The sequence below is a fragment of the Sinohyriopsis cumingii genome, chromosome 2 (assembly GCF_028554795.1).
Source record: "Sinohyriopsis cumingii isolate HCF-2022 chromosome 2, ASM2855479v2, whole genome shotgun sequence".
Lineage (NCBI taxonomy): Eukaryota > Metazoa > Mollusca > Bivalvia > Unionida > Unionidae > Sinohyriopsis > Sinohyriopsis cumingii.
The window spans coordinates 44,498,736-44,523,638 of record NC_142962.1 but is presented as its reverse complement, the minus strand read 5'-3'; the positions used below and the strand labels follow the sequence as shown (position 1 = coordinate 44,523,638).

The window sequence follows — 24,903 nt, the reverse complement described above, 5'->3', positions numbered from 1 at the left end:
ATGCACTGGCAGATCTAGGTTGGTGCAGTTTGTTAGGAGTAATCATTGTTGGCCTATCTTTACCTTGCCTTTTCTGTACCCTCAAGTTTCATTGTCTGGCAGAATAGGAACTGCACAAGGACCCTCTATTTGCATGGATAGCCCTGAATTCTAATTTTTATTCTGCCTAATTTGGTCACTTAAATGGGAATGGTTTTTGACCACATTCCAATCTACACATCCAACCCCCCATTCTTTTGTGTATGCCATTGCACAAGATCATTGTTGGAGGTGCTCAACTGAAGCCAGAATATGTGTTTCTGCAGGTACCTTGGTCCCTGGGAAGAAGCATCCGTACATATAAACAACTTGGGGCAGCAGGCAGCATTCAAGCCCGTAAGGGATGCTTCATCCTTATAAGGTCACTGCATGTTGTCCTTGTCTGACAACTTGAAAGTAGAAACATACCTGATGGTTAACCCTTTCATCACTAAGTAACTTTGGGGTAATAGGGTCCTCAGCACTAAGTAACTTTGGAGTTATAAAGCAAAATGACTTGTGGATTTTGAAATAACATAACTTTGCCAATTTTAAAGATATCTGGCTGGATTAGGTGTCAAAATCAAAGTTAAAAATAAAATCTTATGACTAATTGACTAAAATGTGCATGTCTATTATAACTGTTAAAATACAGGTGCAAACAGGTAACACAACAGGTAAAATACAAGTAATTATCTATTTACCTCTTAGAAAACTTAGAAAGTTCCCAAAACTTGTTCAGTTGACCCTAGACATACTCATGAATAATTCCAGTAGCAACACAATTCTTTGTTTCAGGTATTTGACAGGTAGAAGCTTGTCAAATTTTAGTTAAAGTTAATTGGGAGTAAAACAATAAATTTCACAAAGCTGTTTTTCTTTTATCTTCAACTGAAATAAAACTGATAACACCAGCATAATAATTGAATTTATAGAAGAATCTATCATTTATAATGTCTGTACATGTAATATTTATTCATTTGTCACCTGCAGACTACACAGGTAAGTCTTCACTGCCAGTAATACACTTTTGTATGAAATTCCACAAAACAGGTGCTCCAGGCATTAACACACAGTGGAACTTTGCATTTGTCACACATCAGTGTAGTTTGATCGTCACATTCAAATTCGTTAGATGGACAATGTTTCCAAAAACTTTATCTGAATAGAATATTTGAAAATATTCCAAAGCTTTCCTGGAGGCATCTAACACTCGGGTTGGTCCAACTTATTTTAGAAAACTGAAACAAATCTCTTTGGTTTCCATCTTCGTCCAAACAAATTACATGGAGTGTACACTTCCTCCGGTTCAAAACCTTCAAAGTCCTCTTTATCGTCATCACTGTCACCGACAAGCGCATTCCATTGCCTCTCCAGACACCTTCTCTCATTTTCATATAACTTTACTAGGTCGAAATTGGTAAAATCTTCTGATAATTCAAAATCTGATCCTTCACTCCCATCTGATCTTTCTTCGAACTGCGCCATTTCGGATACAAATTTCACCTTTCAGAAAACTTGTTAGAAGTGCCTTCTTTGTTCGGTATTTCTAGTTGTATGCAAGCTAAACTCACGAGATAATCCAAACATAATATCTACATTACAAGTAGGAAGTTATTAGAGGTACCCCATAAATTTATATAGTCGGGTACTATAATGTTAGAGAAGAACACTGCCCCAGACTGGTAAAGCAGTCCATAGTGTTTACGGACTTACTTCCCCAGGACCGGAAAACCGGTCCATAGTGATGAAAGGGTTAAGGAGGAATTTGTCTCCCTTGTGCATTGAGTGTAAGTTTGGACCCTCCTACATTAAGAAAGGGCAGCTTTTCTGGTGGTCATGCTCCGAGCCCACCACATTCCCAGTAAGTGGAATATCTTGACACACTATCCAAAGAGATATGTTGGTCCTTTCGGAATGTTCTTTACCAGGAAGTAGCATGGTCACCATTTCAACTGTGCAGAAAACCTCTTGTGGGTTTGTTTGAAATGAGTCGGGACAACAAGAACCCCATTTTTGTCTCCCTAGTCCCAGCTTATCACTATAAGTTTTTGGCATACTGTATGCATACAGTCATACCCAGAATCATGATACTTGATGAATGGATGCATGTTGGTTAAATTCTGTATCCCTGCTTTAAGAGGAGGTATCAGTGACCTATATTTATTGTTTCAATAACTGAAATTTTTTGTCTTACTATTACTGCTACTACTGACTTTATTTAGAGAGGATAGCTGAATTAGTTACAGCAACTAATCCGTTATGAGGCAATTTGTTATGTACAATATATACAGTATATACAGTACAATGCAACAACAATTAGTCTTGACACTAAATAATTAAGTCATTCTGCAAATCAAAGTTTCATGCTTGTAATGCAAGCATGAACATCAGTGAGCTCATAAAAATAAAAATCATATTGTATTAAAAATTCATTTGTGAAAAAGATCTATCAATAAAGAAAAGCCGGAGGTCTATTATTATTTAGACAGGTTTGATTAGTTTCAGATTTCATCCATTTAAGACATTGATTATGAAAAAAAAAACTGCCAGGACACTGGGCATATAATGTTCCATACCAGTGGACCAGTAAACTGAAAGCTCTAAACAATTCTTTCTTTGGCTTTGGTATAAAGCAATGTTTATGTCCAACAGACCTTAAATTTGGAGTACCATCTGTCAGCATCTCTTTGGTGATCAGGGTAGACAGGAATGTACTACCATAATGAAAGACAGGAAAAATTACATAATTAATGCAAACTCAAAATTCAGACAACTACTTTACTGTTTATTCAGTTATATAAATATTTTACTAACAATAAGATTTTAAATTTTTCAGATCACTTGATCATGCCTTCTGTTGTTGGATCCTCTTTGAACCTCAGTGCTGTAGTTAACTAAAACTTAACTCAAAACTTCAGCTCAAAATGTTCTCAAAATAAAAAGATATCAAGCACCCAAAAATAAAATAGAACACATTTGCCATTCAAAGCTTGTTCAGTGAAAAAAATGGGAAAACACATAAAGTCTATGTGCAGCCAGTAGCCCCAAAAATAACAATTTCCTTGGCAGAGAGTTTTCTTTGACCTTTCAGACCCCATTTTAGATATTTTAACATTTTTACTGTCAAAATATCTCAAATGGGGTAGGAAAGTGATAGAAAACTCAGGCTACTTGACAGATTTATTAAGCTTAGGTGAACTTTGCCCTAGCCCTCAGAGTGTACAGGAACAAAGTCTGTGTAGTAGTCTCATCAGGACAAAATCAGCTAGTTTTAGTCCCTCTGCCATGGTGAATAAATAATTCCTTGTACACTAAACTTTGTAAAGGTTCAGGGAATCAGGTACTTGATGATTGAGAAGGGTTTGTTTATTTACTTACTGTCAATAGCCTGACCAGTGCAAGTAATATTCTCTTTGCTTGTCTAAGTTATAAAATTGGATATGCCTTTGATTAAGGCACTTGAATGATTGACTGACTCTGGGTATGCCCTACATGCTGATCAAAACTTGAACAACCTCGTCATCATACTCAACCCATGGCCAACTCTTTACCTGCTGCTTCTGTAAAGTCTGATAACATTTATGTTTATCATAATTCCCATTCTTTTTGGACTGGTTCATGTGGTTGATTCATGCCTTCCTCCATACTTAAACTGGTAGAATCTTGATTTGAGCATACCTTAATCTGATGCTTAGATTTAGCTATGGTCAAAAATCAACAGAAGTTTGATGAGATCAAGATTATACTGGTGATCAGCGGATTGCATACTAAATACTTAGATTTCAGGTCAGATTGTACAAGACACTATTGATTAACTTACTCTTGTATCAGTGCACTTGAATTGGTTCTTTTCAGATGTTTTAAGGATTAAAAAGGACATTGTCATCGATTTATAGGAACAAATGAGAGATAAGAAAGGACCAACAGTCTAGTGCTGCTTACATATGACTGGTCCACTGCTAAAAAAAAAATTGATCCCAGACCGTGGACAACCATTAATTTTAAGGCCCTGTTATTGTTTCATATATTGAGAAAATTGGTTATGTAATTCATTGTGTCTGAAAATTGTCAATACATTGAGCTAGAATTAATGGCATGCCCTCTTTTGGAGTCTTAAAAGGTTGTGCAGCTGTCTTTAGTAACCTTGGTTCAATCATATTAAGTACTGTAGCTTTACAATCATCCATTTTTGTGATATTCTTTAATGCAAATTTAGGACTCCTTTCTGAAATATTAAACTGAGTTTTTCAGAAAAATCTTTGAATTCCAGACTATCAGAGGAAATTTTATGTTTTTGAAATTTGTCAGCAGTTCAAACAAAAAAAATAATTAAAAATATTTCAGATGTAGGGTTCTGCATAGGATTTAAAAGGTTCTAATCCAGGTCCAGGACACATTTGAAAAAAGTTGCAGTCCCAGCCCTAAAACTATTAGACCCAATAACAATACTTTTTATTCCTTGCAGAACATTATATGTTTATTGGTCTGCCACTAACAAATATATCATCATTGCTAGCGCTAATTTGTTTTTGAAATATTTAGTATTTTCATAAAAGAATGAAAATCTAAGGCAGTTCATAGCCATGATAATTGTTATTGTTTCTGATGTTACATCTATAACAATTCTCATTGAATTTACATTCTCATTCTTTAATTTGAGCAACTTGAAGGAATCAAGGAAGAGATTATACTTTCTTTTCAGTATAGATTTATTTTTATTGTGCATGATACCCCGTGCTAGACATTACTTTAAGCTGCCACACTGCAAACATTGTAGCAATATAACTGCAAAATTGTTAAAGATACATTAAAAATCCAAAACACACACACACACACACACACACACACACATATACATTTTAAAACAATGGATCGCTCCAGTGGCCTAGTGGTTAGAGCATCCATCTCAGATTGCAAGTTCAAACCCTGTCCGAGTCATACCAAAGACTTATAAAAATGGTACTAACAGCTGCCTTGCTTGTCGCTCAGCATTAAGAGGTTAGTGTCAGGATAATGTGACTGGGTGGGACATTGTGCTACATGTTTGTGGCACAATGCCTTAGTTTTAGATATTACTGTAAACTGCCAGACTGCAGAAACTGTAACGATATGACTGAAAGTTGTTAAATTACACCTACAATAAAAATTTCTCCACAGCAGGTTTAGGATCAAAATCGTTAAGTTCTGGGCTTCCTCTATCACCCTCAACAATATAGTTATGGTTTCTTGTTTGAAGTGTCCATGGTTCTTTGTCTTGATGCAGTTATGTAACAAGAAATCTCACCACAAACCATTCAATGTTATAGGTGAAACTTGCAACATTCCAGCTAAAACAGCCAAGTCTGGAAACAAGTCTGGGCACACTGCTGTGCATACTTCTGCATACTTATCCATGCAGGTGATTTTACCACCATCTTGAACTGGAAGAAATCATCCTCCATTGTTTGACTGTTTGTAACAAAACCTGTCTCCCCATCATCAAGTGCTTGAAGTTCTGGGAATGTATCTACTTCATGGTTTTCTATTGATGAGTCTCTAGGAGTACAGGCAGGGTTGAGGCTACTTTTAAGCTGCCACAATATTTGCATAGAATCCTTATGGAACTGCGATTCCAGTTTGAGATCAGTGCATTCAGGTAATCAGTAGCTGCTTTCTGATATTGGATCCTAGCATATTCTTTATTGGGAATCTTCACACTGCAATAGCATCAGTATCAAGCAGTTTATATGCCTTTGCAAATTCCATTCTGGTATTAGACTTCAAGTGCTCCAGCTTTGCTATGGTATTGTCTGTCATAAATATTTACAGTGGATATAACATTGTCTTTCTGGAATATCTGGTCAGGAAAAAATTTACAATGCTAACTTTGCTGAACAGCTTTTTAACTTCTGGTGTGCATTTGGCTGCTTTATTTTCCATGGCAGCATGAAGAACTGGGGAAATATCAAATGCTACCTTGACTATTGCCTCCAAGTAAGGTCATATGAAATTGCTTCACTGTGACATACAGCATATTCTCATCTTCCAGTTCAATTTACATATTCCTCAGTTCGTTATAGTGCACCGCAGAGTGGCTGCTGTAGAATCTTTGAACTTGCTTCAATATCAGCTGATAGTCACTGAGTAAAGAAACATTCTTGTGGTAATACAGCACCAGTGCTGACATTAAGTGAAATAAATATACTTTATTTGCTACTTCAGCATGCATGTCATACACAGTCATAGAGAACAATGTTAAATTGTCAATTTGACAAGGATAGAACCAGGTATTCTGCTGCATTTGAGAGAGATAACTCTGCTGGAACTAAGCAGGGGTTTGAGTTGTCCAGTCACAACAATTACATTATCAATTATGTGACTTTTTTTTGTAAAACAAAAATCATAAAAATACACAATATGATCTAGATGTGGATTAACATCATCTGACATGTTGCCAAGAGACTCAACATTTTTTTTTTTAAAGATTGACAGAAACTACAAGTCTTACATAATGCACCAGTCACAGGTAGTTTTGTTTATTTCTGAATACAATGTTCCCTACACATTAAACTCTGCCCCTCTCTCCCCCTCTTCCAAGGGGTTGTTCATTTGGTATTGTTAATACCTGACCTGCTGCCATGTATGATCCTTGATGTGTTCTTCACCCAACTGTGCACCAATGTGTTTCCTGGTCATGACTGAGGCACCTTCACTAGCTAAAAAGTTCATTCATAGGGATATGTTTCTTCTCAGACACTGTTGTCTCACCCTTACCTTTATGAACAGCAAAACAATCAAGGATTGAATGACTTGAAAGTGTGCAGACAAACACTTGATGTAATATTTAACTTTCCATGTAGGGTCAAATCGGTGCTCTCTTCCACAATCAGTCCTATAAAATCTGAAGCATGAATGACTGTTTTCTTTCTCTTCTACTGTCAAATTGATGCATCCAAAATCTCTCTTGACTTGCCCACCAAAGTACATGCTAGTTGAATCTTGAAGAGCAAGACATCCATTTAGATGCTGAAAGAGAATAAATTAATCAAATTCAGGATTCATTTACTCTTTTCCCATCCTCATGATGGGTAAAAACCCTTAAAATGTTTGTTTTTACATGCATGTAGCTTCATATAAGGATATGCATTTTTCAGTTTGGTTTAAAGTTTCATTAGCGTGAACTATCAGTTTGACATGAATAAATACACAAGTACAAACTATTAAATAGCACAATAACACATAAAATAAATGAGCATCATGGAAAGGAAAAACTATCTGTATCATGGAAAGAAAAAACTCTGATGAATTATAGTATTTTCCCCAAAAATATAAAATATTTTATGTTGCAGTACAATAAGTGCAGGCATTTTTATTTTTAGAAAGGTTTTAAACCGGTTAATGTTTTAATATACAGTAGTCCCCTTCTTGAACGGCCCCCCTGACCAGCGGCCACCCGCTCCTTACGGCCAGAATCTGTTGGCACCGACGAGTTTGTGTTCAAAAGTACCCCTCGCGAAAGGCCACCCGGCTAACGCGACCAGCGGCCAGCATATTAGTGCAAAATCATAAAATTTACCCCTCACAAGCGGCCACATTTTATTTGAATATGTATCCAGAACCAGTATTGTATTCATAATGTGTGTTAAGTAATCCGATTTCTGTTTCCCGATGTCAGGTTTTCGTGCCTGAAAGAAGTGTTGAGTAAAGTACATTTACCACTAAGGTTAATATTATATCATTTACGCCTCACGAGAAGCCAAATTTATTCCATAAAAACCGAGAAAGACTCAAATTTTAATCCATACAAAAGGGTATGTACATGTAATCCAATTAGCCTTACTGCTGTGTTATCATAAGATGTCCACTTTAGTCACTCTGATAATTGTTAAGAATACAATTATCGAACAGTAATACCAGCTGAGAAGTGGCAGTATCGATGTACAATACCCAAGTCAGCAGGAAAATGGTTTAATAGCCTCTGTGGCTTCCCTTAGTGAGATGTTGAGCTTGTTCACTTTGGTAATCAGTGGCTATTACTACTGACAATAATTGTCAAAATTACGAATCCTAGCGGCCGCGAGGTCAAATCTGCATGATGTTAATGGTACCTATCGAAGCCGATTTGGCTTCGCTCACCTAGTTTCAAGAAATGTATAAAAACAATAGGGTACCAGACTGCGACTAACGAATCACGTGACAAGATCACTTCCTTTAAAAACACGGCAGTTTGTTTAGATGCATACAAAATTGTTTTATCAGTATTGTAGTTGGCAACATGAATAACTTACTGCAAAAAGATCAATATGTCATCGAGGAAAATAAAAATTCTCAGTTTAGAGGAGAACGTGAAAGTAATTCAACTGACGGCGGGGGAGGGGGGGCAGGTGTCGTCGAGGATTCTTGCAGAAAACTAATGTCGGGAAGACTCAGATAAACAATATCGTGAAAGATAATGAAACAATTCTGCAGAAGTGGAAAGGTGAAATGGACGGAGAAAGGAAGATTGTTTGAGCCAGGAGACGTTTGTATCCTGATTTGAAAGACAAAAAGAAGCAAAAATTTTGTCAGTTGAACTGGGATATGACGACTTAACCGCAAGTAACGAATGGTTGCACATATTTCAAGTACGACACAATATCAAGTGTTCTGTCATTAGCGGCGAATCACCTGATGTTAATAATGAAGTTGTCGAAGATTGGAACAAAAGACTAAACGATATATGCAGGGGATATGACAGCAAGGATATTTTTAATGTGATGAGACTGGTTTGTTTTTTAGACTGTTACCAACAAAGTGACGTGATGTGAACTGTAACATACTTATAAAGACAGTTTTAAAACTGTATCAATGGTTATTCATAGCATTCTTTTGCAAATGATGACAAAGTTTGTTTTACATTTATTTCACATCATGCATGTGATTTTTTAATTAAAATATTAAATATTTAAAATTAAATGTACTTGTGACTTTTTTCATATGTATTTACTATTCGCATTTGTCATCCCCCTCTAGAAAGGCCACCCGCATTATAAGGCCACTTCCCTGCTGCATTAGGGGTGGCCTTATAAGAGGGGGACTACTGTAATGAGTAAATGAGATATAAATATGTTACCTGAAATTAATTTGCAGAAGTAGTTCATTGGCTGTCTTTCTTTTTAACAAGGTTTGAACCAGAGTTCTGGTGCCCTCCTGATGTTTTAGGAGTTCCTGGAATCAAACCAGTATTTGAATTCAAGGAAAATATCATGGAAACCTTGGTGAAAGTTACTTTTTGTCATAAAATATGCTGGAAATATTATATCAATATTATTAAAATTTTGTTACTGAAAATATGTCATTTTTCTTTTGCAACTATGCAGTGAACGATTTTGCAATGATCAGTCACATTACATCAGTAGTCATGGTTGAATCTGGTACCTAAGAGTGCATTGCACATGTGCCTAATCATCTGTAAGCATATGCAGTCATTGATTCCTTTTTCTGCACTGGAAGTTTCTTTATTAACATTGTTTGATTTATACCATCTACAATGACAGACTAAATATATTTTCATCCCCAATTTTTTTAAATAATGATGTAAAATTCCAGACTATAAAACATGTTTCAATGATGCCCGGTTAGAAGATGAGCATTTTCATGGATGGATTCCGTGAGTGACCTTTTCAAAATTCAAAGCGTTCTGTTGAATGTGTTCAAAGTATATTAACATTTCCAACCTGGAGATTCTACTTGACATCACATTTGAAATCAGAGACGCACAAGAGTAACACACAAAGTGACAAACTGTGTCACTGTAGCTTAATTTTTCAAGACGTGTGAAGCCATTAAATCTAGTCCAAGAAACCCATTGTTGGCATCAACATCAATATCAATACCTGCAACTCAAACTACACCACCCACATGTAATCAACCATCATCAAGAGTTGACAGCAGATATGAACCATTATCACAATCTAGACTGTCTTTGGATTTGCTTCCTATGTCTGGCAAAAGTTGAATTGGCTGTGTATCACTACTGATGATGCCCTTAAAGCAGAGATTCTCTGGACTCTAAAAGTGGTTTCAGTACAATATTCTTTTAATAGTTGTGTGAATATTGCAGAACTGTTACTGCACACGTTTCCTGACGGTGAAATCGCTTAGAATGACACCTGAAATTTGTATATGGACCAGCATCAGAATATTAACAGTTCTTCAAATTTCCCAGCAAGACTTTGGTACATTGTACCCAATTTATTACTTCATATTGGAACATATGGAGTTGTTCAGACAGTCCGTTATGTATTTTCATGCACGTGTAGCTCCTGCTGGTGCTAAATACAGATGTCATGTCTTGTACCACCAGTATCACATATTGACAGGCCAAGCAGTATTGCTTTAGAATTTTACACAGTTGTTGTTGCTGTAGGGTTTACTGCCATTTTTCAGCACAAAAAAGGCTATACATGGCGGCCAGTATAAATGGTGGAGGAAGAACCTGGGAAAACCCCAGGAAGAACCAATAACCCACAAGAAGCTTTCTTACATACCCACATAGGCCCACACAGACAGGTGAGATGGCAGTGATCTGTAACAGTGAGCATTTTGACCACTCGGGCCACTTGGGTCCCCCACAGTTGTAAGATCAGAATCCTTGGTTTCTAGAGATGAAATTCAGTTCAAAGGAATCGACATTTATCCTGACATACTTTACCGTCCTTGGTGTTTGTGTTTATGATTAGATTTTATCATTCTTATATACTTAATGGATTCTGGCCATGTTGATAAAGGTATGGATCTATTAATGGGGTATTGGATGAGTTGGCAGCGGATGCTAACATAGATAACAATTTTGTTCCACATGTCGATGAATATCTGCTTCAGAATGGCATTACCAAACCCTCATTTGAACTTTCATATCATTTTGTTACGGGTCAAGTAGACATTAATCATTAGAACCACCCTGATATGGACATGCCAATTAGAAGTCAAATGGGAATCATGCACAGGCAAGTGCCTAAAAGTTGGCTACATCGCCAGGTATCATACCTCTCCTGGGTTTTCTCTACAGTGGCGAAGCAATATTCACAGATGTATCCACCTAGTTTAAGTTCACCAATTAATGCTTTACACCAACATTGACTCGATTCAAAAAAGAAAGATCTCGACTGTTATTCAACAAGGACACACTTGTTCGGGTAACAGTTATTGGGCACAGATGATTGTTAGATGCAAAAGGTATAGGTTTAATCTATGTGTTTTTAAATCAAAAGTGTGCTACATCCCAAGAAGGCACAATTGCCTGAAATGGAAATATTTTCGAGCAGAGGTTTTCTATAATTGCATGACATTTGTAACAGAGAGAAAGGGTAATTGGTTAGAAGTGTGTGTGCATATTGTACCTGGACATGACGAGTGAGGAGAGGGTCTGCCATACATGCACTTGTGCTATGCATTTGTATTATTAATAGAAGAACTATGATTGACCCTAAGTGTTACCTATGTGAAAAATAAAGCAGAGAAACAGCTGCAAGATGAAATCATCCAGAGAACAATGTTGATTGTAAAGTACAAACACATGTTTGCTGGTAGATGGTATTTGCAGTCTTGCTGCGGCAACAACTGTTGGTCTTGGTGTGGCTGGAATCACAATCATGGCAACCATTGTCATTGAGCCAGTCAGAATTATTGTGGGGGCAATACTGGTGTCACTGGTGGTGCTAGCAAATTTCGATACAATTACATTCATGAGAAAGTGTCTATTCAGAGATAATGGCAATGACACAAAGCAGTCTCAGCACTGTCAGTAAACTGTAATCAGTGGTAATGGAGGATAAAATAATGGCATGGCCGAATTCAAGACTGTTGGCAAAGATGGAAAATAAGAAACCATGCAGTTGCAGATTTGCAGACAATACAAGTCCAGTAATTTTGCATTAAAAAATACAAGCAGACTTTTCCACCACAAAGGAAGTCCAGGGACTATATGGAATAACCTTAACCAGATTATAGCAGATATGGAATGCTTTTGAATGTTGCCCTGAGGTAAAACATCTGATATTAATCAAAAAGATGTACAGCTTATAATTAATAGTATTAAGACCCTTGAACAAAATAACTCGAACAGATATATATATATATATATATATATATATATATATATATATATATATATATATATATATATATCTTTAATTATAATGGGATATATTGAAATAGAATAAAAACAAAAGATATGGAAAAAGGACTATCGCCAATCAAACTTACCCCAAGGTAAAAAGTCCCTTGAACAAAATAATTCTACCAAATATGAGTTGTGATATATCTTTAATGATAAAGTATTCCAATGAAATAGAATAGAAAATAAATGATATGGAATGTCTCCTCAAACTTGCAAATAGTACAGCAGTATTTTCACAAGGGGTGAATGAATCCTTGATATATTGATGCATCAGTACTTTTGCTTCTAAAGATGGAAATAACATCAAGTTAATATGTGTACAGATAATATGTAGGCTGTGTATAGTGAATTGTATTGACATTGTCACCCCTAATTCGCCCACTTGGTATTAAAAATCGTAGAATATGTTCAGAAGAACATCGTGGAGAAGAAGCAGGAAAATAGAGAGCTAGCAGAACGAAGAAAAAAAATAGATGATATGTTGGCTGGTCAGGGTCTATAGGGGAAAAGGAGGGCTAAAGCCCCATAATGGTACAACTTGAAGGTACATCTGTATGTACTGTTAAAGTTAGTAGCAGCAGAAGATAGCCCTACGATCCAAAAACGAAACATCCCTGGTAAGGATCAGTTAGGTTACATTATCAACAAAAAACTACCTATCAATATAACAATGGCCATTATCAAACTCTTTAACTCATGCGGCCCCAGCACTGTTTTCAGTATCTCTGCTGATATGCCTCAGAAGCACAAAGCCGTGTCTAGGTGCTTGTGCCCCATAGTTTTTACCTGTTTGAAAACATCGTGCACATGCATTCACTCTTACCTTAATTTCTCCTCTTATATCCAAACAAAATCCACGAATTTTTCACCATTTATTTCAGATGAATTTGTCGACACATTGATTAATTTTTTCCCTATTTGTCGAAGTTTTTCACAACTTATTTATCCAGTATTTACAAACTTATGCGCAACGTTTATCCGCAAGAACTCCGTCATCATCGCTGTCAGCATCATCATTTTCGGACGATTCAGTCTCAGAAACTTCTACGTCCAAATCTAAATCTCACAAAATATTCAACTGCTGAACATATCTTTCCTCAGCTTGCTCAATATTTTCGAGATCAAACCCGAGAAACTCCTCATTTTTGCTCTCATAAAAAATCACTCTTCCGTTCACCATCATTTACGATTTTTCATGAACAGAACACATGTAGTTAAACCGCTCAAACTTTAGCCTTTTGCTTCAGAACAATTCAAATTTCCACAAATGAAAGTAAAATCATTTCTGATTGGTTTAATAGTTGTTTAGTTCTTGGAATAAACCATTTCTAACCAATCAGAGACGTTGTATCGAACACACATTCATCACGCCTGGAGACGGGATCGGCCATTGAATGCAGTAAACAATTCACGACTACAGGCGGGATCGGCCAGTGAATGCAGAAACCGGATCACGCCTACAGACGGGATCGGGGCCGAATAAGTTAATAGGATATGGGATAAAGGCCAACTACCCACCAAATGGAAACAGGCCATAGTAATACCAATCCCCAAGCTAGGTAAAGATCCCAACAACATAAATTCGTACCGACCCATCTCCCTTACAAACAATATTTGCAAAATAATGGAGACAGTAATCACAAATAGGTTAAAACACCACCTAGAAACCAATAACCTACTCTCCATAAATCAATGTAGCTTTCAGAACAAACGGTCCACAACTGACCAACTTCTCAGATTGGAAACAGACATCAAACTCGCTTTTAATGCACATAGGAAAACCGATCGCAAACTCATAGCGGTTTTTTTAGACCTAGAAAAAGCGTTCGACCTAGTATGGACCAATGGACTAATGGCCAAATTAAAATAATTTGGAATAACTGGACACTTGTTCAACTGGATTGGCAATTTCCTCACAGGCCGGAAAATTACCACAAGAATAGGCAACAACCATTCGGAAGAATTTTCACTTGAAAATGAACACCGCAAGGCAGCGTAATAAGTCCGTTACTATTTAACCTAATGGTAAACGACCTTGACCTCAATGTAGCCTCCACAAAAATAAACTTGTCACAATTTGCAGATGATAGTGACATATGGAGGAATGGAAATCCTGCCAATAACACAGTAGTTAAAGAAATCCAGCAGAGCCTAGACAACATAGGGAGATGGGCAGACAAATGGGGTTTCAAAATATCTCATGAAAAAACTGTGGCAATCATATTCACCCCCAAATGAAATAACAACCTAGTCTATCCAAACTTCTATATACAAAATCAATTAATCAAATACGTGACAGTAGTAAAATTCTAGGAATGTTCTTTGACAGCCACCTCACATGGAAACAGCACATTGAACAACTCACCCAGAATTGTAACAAAGATCTCAATTTACTCAGGAACATCACAGGGACTGACTGGGGATCCAACCAGAAAACCCTTCTCACGATATATAAAAGCCTAATTAGATCAAAACTGGATTACGGTTGCCAAGCATATAACTCGGCTAAGCAGCCTGTACTACAAAAACTTGACACTATCCAGAGAAAAGCCTTACTATTATGCACAGGAACACTCCCTCAACATCATTAGAAGAACTACAAACACTAACAGGAGAACTACCCTTAAAATTACGTAGGCAAGAACTGCTCCTCCGATACTCCATTCGATTAGATACCCACCCAGACAACCATCCCATCAAAATAGCTATAAATAAGTGTAAAGTTGTCTTCAAACCCAAAATCATACCTATCGCACCAAGTGGCAAAGTAATCCTTGAACTAAGAGAAAAGATACCTCTACTAAAAAAACAGGTAACAATCAATACAGACCAGAACAAATCACCATGGTTACAAAAACCACCAAGGATTAACATTGAAGCTACCAAATTAGGCAATAAAGAAGGACAAGAAAACTTACTAAAACCTGTACTGGTAAACGAAATCAACCAAAAATACCCGGACTATGTTAAAATATATACTGATGGATCAAAAACAAACAACCCACCAGGAACAGCAGCAGCAATAGTCATCCCTGAATTCAATATACAAACGGGATCCAGATTACTTGACTATTGCTCCATTTACACCACTGAATTCTGGGCTATACTTGAATCACTACAATGGATCAAAGACAACCAAATACCTAAAGCAGTCATTATAAGCGATTCCCTAAGCGTTATCAAATCGATCCAAAATCGCAATACACACTCTAGGGAACAATTCCTCGACAGAACATGCCAATTAATTGACGATATCACCACAGCACATCAGTTAGTCGAGCTCATGTGGATACCGTCGCACATTGGAATCTCTGGCAACGAAACAGCAGACAAAGTTGCAAAAACCAAACTAGGAGATCAAAACTCTATCAAGCTTAACTATAGCTCTACAGAAGCAATAAGTTTCGCACAAACATATATAGACCAAACATGGCAAGATTTTTGGAACTCCTCCACAAAAGGTAAAAAGCACCATGAAACCCCAAAAAACGTAGATAGGAACATACAGCTTCCTAAGGGTACCTATTTAGAATAGAAAACCATAAACAGGATAATAACTGGAAAAACTAAACTAGCAAGCAGTTTTCGAAGGTTTATAGGACCCAAACCAGCAACCATTAACTGCTTTAACTGCCACATCACTGAAGATCTACACCATGTATTCAATATATGCCCAAAATATCAACCCGCTCGGAAAATATTTATCAAAAACCAAAAAGAGATTGGATCACCACACACATACCCAGAGTTACTTATGGACTCTAATAAAAATAAACAATCAGCATATAAAAATATAAATCAATTCATAGACTCAGCAGGACTTAGGAACAAAATATAATTACTATCCCCACAAAACCAAAAGACCCAGTAACTAGCTAAATAAATTTAGAAGCCACCACATAAAAACCCATAACATATCATTCAATTTTATAAAAGTATTAATAAATAATTCACTTACAAAGCACTTATAAAAAGCTAAGGAAACCGCAAAATCGGATGTCCTAGATGTCCTTAACGAACCGAGTAATCAGCTAGGATTCCTGTCCTAGATGTCCTTAACGAACCGTGTAATCGGCTAGGACTCCGGTCTCTTGCTAAATAAAGTATAAATAACATTCAATCTCTAAAAACAATTAATAAATAACTTAAAGAGGTAATATCTAAAAACTTATAAATAACATAACGTAGGAAACACACCCTAAACACCTCGACTAGTAATACCATAATAACCTTGAAAATCTCTCTTCATACATGATATCTACTAAGAACCTCTATAAACAGCATAGAACATCCCCCCTCCTTTTAGAACATTTTGAAGAAGGCAAAAAAAAAAAATCTCGAAAAAAAAAGAAAAAGGAAAAAAATACAAAAAAAAACAACACACCAGGCAAATGCAACAAGAAACCAGCGATGTAAAGCAAGCAGGACCGTTCCCGAGCTCTCATCCCCACTAATGACAGCCAACCATTCAACTGTAGGGACCTTTATGGACCCACAGATTGAGGCCAAACTATCAGGGTTCCTTGAATCCATAAAAGCCTGGGGGAGGTGGCACCATCCCCTTCCCCAGGAACAACTAGCAGGCTGCGGTGCAGTCAGAATAAAGTGGCACATGCACAATTGTGCGACCGCTACTATAATTAAACTCAATAACAACAAAAGCAGCAGTCGCTGTTATTGATGTGTTAACTAGACCAGGGGATAGGAGACGTTAATCCAGACGTTCAGTCTGACAGGCAATTGAAACTTAAGAAACCCATTATCTGCCATGAAATGCGTTTGTTATGAATATTTCATTCTTGAACTTTTATCCATGATTTTAAAGTTGCACTTTAGATAATGTAAATGGAATGTTCACATAGCTTACTTTTCATCCATGATTGTAAGGTGTAAAGAACTTGTTTACATCGCAAGAGTTTATGGTAAATCTTATTTACAGCTATACTATTTTTCCAGCACTGGAAAACTTGTAAATCTGTTATGTTGTAGGTCAAGTGTGGATGTGTATATATAGGGATTTGATAAACAATACATTTCTGGTTTTAAGATCAGTCTGGGATAATCCTTAATGGTTGGGTTCAGATATAATTCCTGACAAATTATTTAAATCATTTATTGGAATTACTAAATGCTTGTTGACTTAACACATTATTTTGGAACTATTGTGAACTTATTCAAAGACATTCTGAATTGCATCATTGTGCTACAGCAGCACATTCAAGAATGTTGGAAGTGATTCTGAACATTCTATACTATTGGACTTGTGATGGGACTTTGATATTTGTGATTAAATTCAAAATACCGTTTTAATATTTCGTTTTGTAACTCGGAAAAATAAATTATTTCTTGATTTTACTTCACCATTTCTTTGTGTTACATAATTTAAGATCTAAAGTGGTAGCATTGTAGACTTAAAACAAATCAAGCAAGTTTCCCTTTGTTGCCAAATATTTAGAATTTTGACCATTTTTTGTTGCAAAATTTGTAGCTCTCTAAGTAGGTGTAAAGTGCTTAAAATAGTCAAGTAGCTGCAGTGTAATTTATAAATAATTAGAATATTTTACAAGTAATTTCTGACTTATTAATCATTTTTGGAAATGCTAGTGCACATTAAAGCTTACTACATAATGTGAATGGACAGTGGATGTATAGCTGGCTATATTTTTGTTATATAATTTAGGTTTAGTGCATTATAGTTTGTATGCTTCAGTTAGATAAGTGTTTGCAGTTAACACAATCAGAAAATAAGTTAAATCGGCATTAGTCTAGAAACGCCTTTAGGGTATAACCTTTCTGGTGTCTTCTAAAGTCATTGATAAGCTTGAGTCAATCAAAGTACAGTGACGAGTCTGCAAGACAATCAGCATATAGAGCTAGAAGGCTTTATTGGATAAAATGTTTAAAAGAAAAACCCACACATTTGTCTAATTCCCCAAGCGAAGTGAAGTTAAATCCGTTTGGGCACTTCAACAATACACAAGGAATGCACTGCCACCTGCTTTCTTACCTCAGCTAAATAGTTTCTTATAACCTTACAACCAAAGGATAGTGCAACCTACATTTTATGCTTTAATAACATGGGTTAGGTATTTGTTTTTATAACCACATATACTTTCTATGTTATATATATTATAGCCTACTCAAAAGTCCCAGTTGGAAATAGGAATAATTGTTTATTGAATGGTAGGAATTTGGATGAGTGATGGCTTGTCTCACTTTTCATGTGAAACATGCAGTAGTGGAAAATGAGGTCAGTGAGTGGTGCATAAAGTATGCATGTACTATTAGCTTTTTCTTCAAAGTTGTTCAGAAAGTTTGCCTTGAAAAATCTGGCTTCAGGTAGACAAATTATCTAAAACTTGTATAAATCCCAAATTGTTTTGAATTTCATTCAACACTGTTTAGATAAAATATTTGTAAAACGTAAAAAGAAAATATGTACTAAATATAGAACTTTGGTTATGCCATATCCAAAGTTGGGCCTAACTGCCTTGACACTATCCCGGAAATGTATTAAACTTATTCTTTTTCACTGACTTGAAACAAAGTAAGTACGTCATGCATTTAAGTGTGGAATTATGACCATTATAGTACATGTACATCTTTCGTATCATTTGAAAAGAATATTATTGCTTTTTTTTTTTTTAGGTAGGTACAGTAGATGTGTTCTCACTAAAGAGTGCTGAATAGAAGTTTGCATTTTAAAATTTAAAAAGATTACATGTTAAAATGTACAGAGGAAATGATTGCGAAAAGAATGTTCAATTAGAAAAGGTGCCAACATTTTTTTTGTTAGGATCTTATTAGTCTGGATTTATTTTCTGCATGATAATGGCTGTTAACAATGATTGTTGGAGACCATGAAAAACTATAGGTGAGATACAAGTATATGATTAGTGCATTCAGCCAGGTTAGACATGTTTTGCTTAAGTTGATGTGGTCATAAGCAGGATAGTCTTGTTTCATCTAAACTTGTAACTTTGAGGTTAAAATTAGTTGTCCGCTAGCATTTAGCTAGTAATGTTCCTCTGAGACTAGAGTTTTAACTACTGGTCATAGACCAGTAGAGCTTATGGGATGTCTTTCATCTGTGGTCAATCCATGTTACCACTAGTTTATTATCACTACTCATCCTAAATTCATTGGAGGATTACTCTGAAACTTTACACATACATTTATACCATGTTCAGTTTGGTCCTAAATGAAATATTGCTGCTCAGACAACCAATATGGGCTGACATAGTGGTCATCTTGAAAATCTTGTATTAATGTACTCCACTTGAATTGATAGACATATCAGCATGGGGTTTCTTATGATTTCTAGTTGGTCCTAAATGAAAATGGTTTGTTCTTACATCCAATATGGCCACCAATAAACCATCTTGAAAATTGTATTATTGTTTTTGATAGTCAGTTGAAATGGATAGTCATATAATGTGAGGTTTTCACTAAAAGACTTCTTGTGATATGTAGCAGGTCCTAAATGAAAATGGTGCCAATCTGATATCTGGTCCTAATGAAAATGGTGCCAATCTGATGTCCAATATGGCCACCAAAGCAGTCATCTTGAAAATCTTGTTATCACTACTCCTCTTGAAAGTCAAATTTACATGTTTTTTTAAAGTTTAATATGTCCACCACAGCAATCGGAGTGGAATCTTATAACTGCTGCTCTAGAATTAAAAGTTCCATCAAAATCTAATTTCCACAAGAAGCCTTCTTATGATATCTTGTTAGTCCTAAATCAGAATGGTGGTGATCTGATGTGGAATATGGCTGCCTCAGTGGCTAGATTGAAAATGTTGCCGTCAGTACTTCTCTGGAATGAATCTTAATATCAGCATGGGTTTTTCTGTAATGTTTTGTTGGTCCTAAATTAAAATGCTACCAGAAATGTTTAAAAAAACTGAGAAATAAAAGAAAAAGCACTTATTGGTTTATTTAATAGGCAGGGAGGAACAGTAAATAGAATAGACCAAATGATGACCAATTCCTTTTAAAACTGTACCCAGATAAAATAGTTTGCTGAAATTTTAAAGGAAACATATTACTTTTGAAGCACCGATTGTTATGAAAACTTTCTTGGAAAATGGAGGAAAAAAAATCAGTTGGAATCATGCAATACAATTATTTGATGTTGCCACCACAATAAGAAATGCGCATTTGTTTGGTTCTCCAAAGCTGTCCTTTAGTGGTGACTTCAATATCGCATGCACCCTTCATCAGAGAAAGTTGACTACAATCTTCAATAAAAACAAATAACTTTTCTTCAAAGGAAGTCAGTACCAAACTTACGAAAGTGATGGAATTTTGCATTTTCCAATGTGACTTGAACATGTTAACTGTGCCATGAAAGTTTCCTTTTTGCAGGGAAAAAGTTTACTGCTTACGAACGCTACCAACAGTGGCTTAAAATGCAAACTAGCATTTACTGACTTGGGACATACTGAAAAGTAAATACACTTCGTCATTCATTGCGTGATTATGCATTAGATTTGGACCAATATGACCTGTGACAAAATTATTGAATGTTTTAAATCTGTGTGTGTGCATATTTTCAATGGAATCACTTGTATTGTGAATTCAACGTATATGATGAGATTCGCGGGTGAGCACATGGTGTTGCTACTCTATTTATGCTATACATTGGACATGTATATATAAACAGTATTCACGTATATGTACCAATTCGTGGTTCTCTAAATAAAGTAAACTATTATATATGCCTTCTCTGTTTTCACTACAGGTGTATTTCTCATTTGATAAACATCAATTTAAGATGGTAACTGTGCCAATGAAGCACATATTTTACTGTCTGCATTTATTATTATGACCCCCCCCCCCCCCCCCCTTGCAAATTTTTGGGGTTCATGCATCATTTTCTTCAGCTAACTGACCTGGTTGCTTATAACACGGTTCAGTCTATACCACGGTCGGTTTCTTTGGCTCCCAACTACCGTGTTATAGTGGGGTCACACTGTATAGCATATTGTGCACTGAAAAATGGCGTGAAAACCCAAAACAACAAAAGTAAAATTGTTTTGTTGACCGAGATGCCCAGCACTGACCACATTTAGCATACAACTTTTTGATATCAGTTATACTGGCTGCCAGGTATAGCATATCATACACTGAAAAATGGCGTCAACACCGAAAACAATGAAAGTAAAATTGTTTTGTTCACTGAGATACCCAGCAATGACCACACATTTAGCATACAGCTTTTTGATACAGCTATGCATTTACATTTTTTTAAAAATAAAATGCTATGCCAAGTTATGGATCTTTTCAATCAGAGAGTATTATATAATATTTGCCTCAATGAAGGCATTTTATAACCTTTTTTGCACAGTTCATATTGTTTGGTGATTGATTTCATTTAATTTCATATTCTTTCATTTGTGGAAATACATGCATGACCTTTTTCTTTCTTTTCTTTTAGAAATTGTCAATTGCATTACTGTTTGGTAATTGATTTTAGCATTTCATTTTCTTTCATTGGTGAAAATGTGTGCATATCGTTTTTCTTTTTTTCTTTCAGAAATTGTCGATGGCAATGTTAAAATGACACTAGGTATGATATGGACCATCATTCTCAGGTTCGCTATTCAGGATATCACAGTGGAAGGTAAGAAAAACCTGAAAATTTTAGTAGCATCTCTGTATCTTCAGCTCCAACAGGACAGTTCAGGTCAACATGATTTAAGAATAAACGCTGATATTTCAAGCTGCATTTCATGTAGCATAATACATTTGGTACCGATGTTTAGCTCAGTTCTAGGATTCTTTTTTCTTGAGGACAACTCAATACATATTGTAATTATTTAGGGTATGCATGTATCATATTCACAATCAAAACATAAGCAAATTTAATTAAAGTCCTTCTAGAAAATGACATAGTGAAATGTTGATATGAAAACTGCTACATAGTAGACAAAATTCATATCATCATGACTAAAACTAGTATACTGCGAAATATACAGATCGAATTAACAAATATGAATTAACAGGGAGGCAGTATTCAAAGAGTTGTATGCGTTCCTTGCTTGTCCAGCCAAAGTCTGAAGTATTGGTTATATCTTCAAACATCTCGTTACTTCCTGCAAAATAAATTATATCACCAGTAAATAGTTGATTAAATTAATTTACCTTCATTTACTTTGATGTATTATGCTACATTTTAAACTGATCTCCATCTGAACGTTACTTGTGAATAGCTACTTGGGGAAAGCATGATTCTACTCCTACTTCCAGGAACACAAAACCAAATAAGTACATTTCGTTTTAACAACCTCATCAAAGAAATGACAGCCCTTCTCTCTGAAATTTGGATCCAATCAGTCTAGTGTATCAGTCTGATATTTAAAAGGAGATTTTAATTAAATCTCGTACATCCCTCATTTTCTCTCCTTCAGAGTATGCGTAGGGGAAATACAGTTGTATCTAACGCTTGTTCCTTTGTTCAGAAGTCCTGATCTTTCTGTGTGTTCTTGTGATACTTTACTTAACGCTGTTATAGGTCAATACTTATTTGTTTGCTTTATGTATATCAGATCATTCTACCAGTACATAGATAATTATTAACAGTTTGATTTTATCCATATTTATAACCTAAAGGACAGGTACATTTTTTTATACACAATCTGCTTAAAAGATCTGTATGTAGTTCCTGGCTTTGTCTCACCTATCACCACTTACTGACCTTGGAGTGGATATAATCAGCTTCTGTCTCCTTGGTTTTTGCTCTTTTCCTGGTGTTTTCATTTAATTCTTGCTTCCTCTGCCATCCCATTCTGGCTCTTGTCAGTGCTTCTTTGAGATCTTCTTCTGGAATTCTGAGGTCTTCAGTATTGTTATAGTGGGCCCAGTTCTTACTCTACATCATTTTTAGACCTCCACCTTCCATAAAATTTGGGAGTTCTGCCTCCGACACTCCTGCCATTAATAAATATTGCAGACTACTTTTAATTAATTTGCGGATGTTTTGTAATGCATTAACTGGAGGCATCCACAACTTGGGGCTTCTAACATCTTTTCCAGGCAGTTTTATACTTAATTGTCTTCTTCCAAGGAAAGTCTTTCAGCATCGTGCTTGCTAGGGCAGTAGAGGTTCTTCAGCAGACTTAATGTAAACCCTCGGGTCAATGGTTACACTGAGATGCCCAGAGTCTGGTTTAGAGTGGGTCTTGAAGAGATTTCTTTTGAAAGTTTCATTTAAAAATATTCCTTTCAACCACTTTTAGTGTGAGGTCCCATAAAATTTGGGAATAAAGTCATTACCATCCAAGCTGAGACTGAAAGACTGAATCATTGCTATTTTGTCTTCAAATTATCTCATTTCAATAGCCCTGATGATTCCTGTGATGTTGTTGATATCAAGCTTACCAGCACTTCCAAGCTTTTTGATGACAACATAGACAAGATTCTTGAAATTACTGTTATCCCTTCAAGGCAAATACAATGGAACAGCTAGAATATGTATGGGAATACTATCAATGTCCCCTGACGATACATAGCGGACAACATTTTCTCCTTCTTTTAGTCCTTCTTTTAGTCCAGTTGCAATATAACAAAACCTGTCTCTGCATGAACTAGCTCTGCCTCATCTTTCTTTTCTTGTTGTCCAACTTCTCAGAACATACATATCCTTTGTCTGATGCAAAATCGGACCGTACTGGGATAGCACAGCATATCTCCTTGTGATGCTCAGGAGTATCACATGTGGATGGACTGAGATAGTACCCACTATCTCTATCTAGAATGTTATCTTTCATGATTCGAAGTTATCTCACATGACCAGTCAGAAAATTGCTGATCATTTATATCCCCATCATGGTTTTAGTGACTGCAGGTTTGCTAATATTTTCTGTATTGATAATCTCACTGTCATCTTTTAAGTGTTAGATGTCAGTTATTTTTTGTTTGGTTCTTTTTTGACCTGGTCACAGATTTTTGGCTATCTTGGGATGAAAGAATACTTCTCTTCACTTAAAACGTGTGATGCAAAAAGGAATTCCTTCAGCAACCACCTAAAACCTGTTTTTTACGTACTGCAGATATTGAAGCCCAGATCTGCCAAATGCTTTAAATTTGACACCAGCAAACTCTGCTAGGATTGTGGCTGTACTATGGGAGATATGTGCAGGGACTTTCTTCTTTTCAAGTAGAATTAAGCTTGTGCCCTTCTTTTGATGATCACCCGTAGGTGAAACTTCATTATTTTCATCCATATTAAATTTAGTCAAAAGCAGTCCATACACCATGGAAATGTTTCCCTTAGTCCACTCAGGTGTAACAACAGCTTGACAAGTATTCATCTCTCATGTGGCATGCTCGTTAAATATTTCAAGCTTCACATCCATTTTCTTTCCTTTTTCTTGTTTTGCAGTTACATCCGTCTGAGGTTTAAATTTTGCACATGTGATGGTAACATTCTTTCCTGCTTTCACACATGTTTTAGAACCTTGAGTGCGTCAATGTTGTCAAGGCTTGGCATGTTATAATCAGTAAGAGAAAACAAGCTCTGTTGACACAAGTATCTTTTGATGAGATATTTTCCAATTTGCAAAGTTTTCTATCCAAGACATGTGCAGACAAAGGTGTGGACTTGAATTCATATATATTCTGTGATACATGATCTTCATGTGTAGATAGGGCTTCTCGATGTAGAATCATTCTTATAACTGGTATTACATGTTGTAGATCTATCTCAATCACATATTTTCCAAGAAACTGATCATGCT

At 36.0% G+C, this 24,903-nt stretch overlaps 1 protein-coding gene across 2 annotated transcripts in view; it reads left to right on the top strand.

Moving 5' to 3' along the window:
* Positions 1 to 24,903, top strand: part of LOC149804744 (alpha-actinin-like) — a 151,257-nt gene that overhangs the window by 35,879 nt on the left and 90,475 nt on the right. For both annotated transcript variants that reach the window (XM_089943802.1, XM_089943795.1), the window contains exon 3: positions 21,702 to 21,788. In XM_089943802.1, coding sequence (XP_089799928.1) covers positions 21,702 to 21,788 — 87 coding nt within the window. The remainder of the gene's footprint in view (positions 1 to 21,701; positions 21,789 to 24,903) is intronic.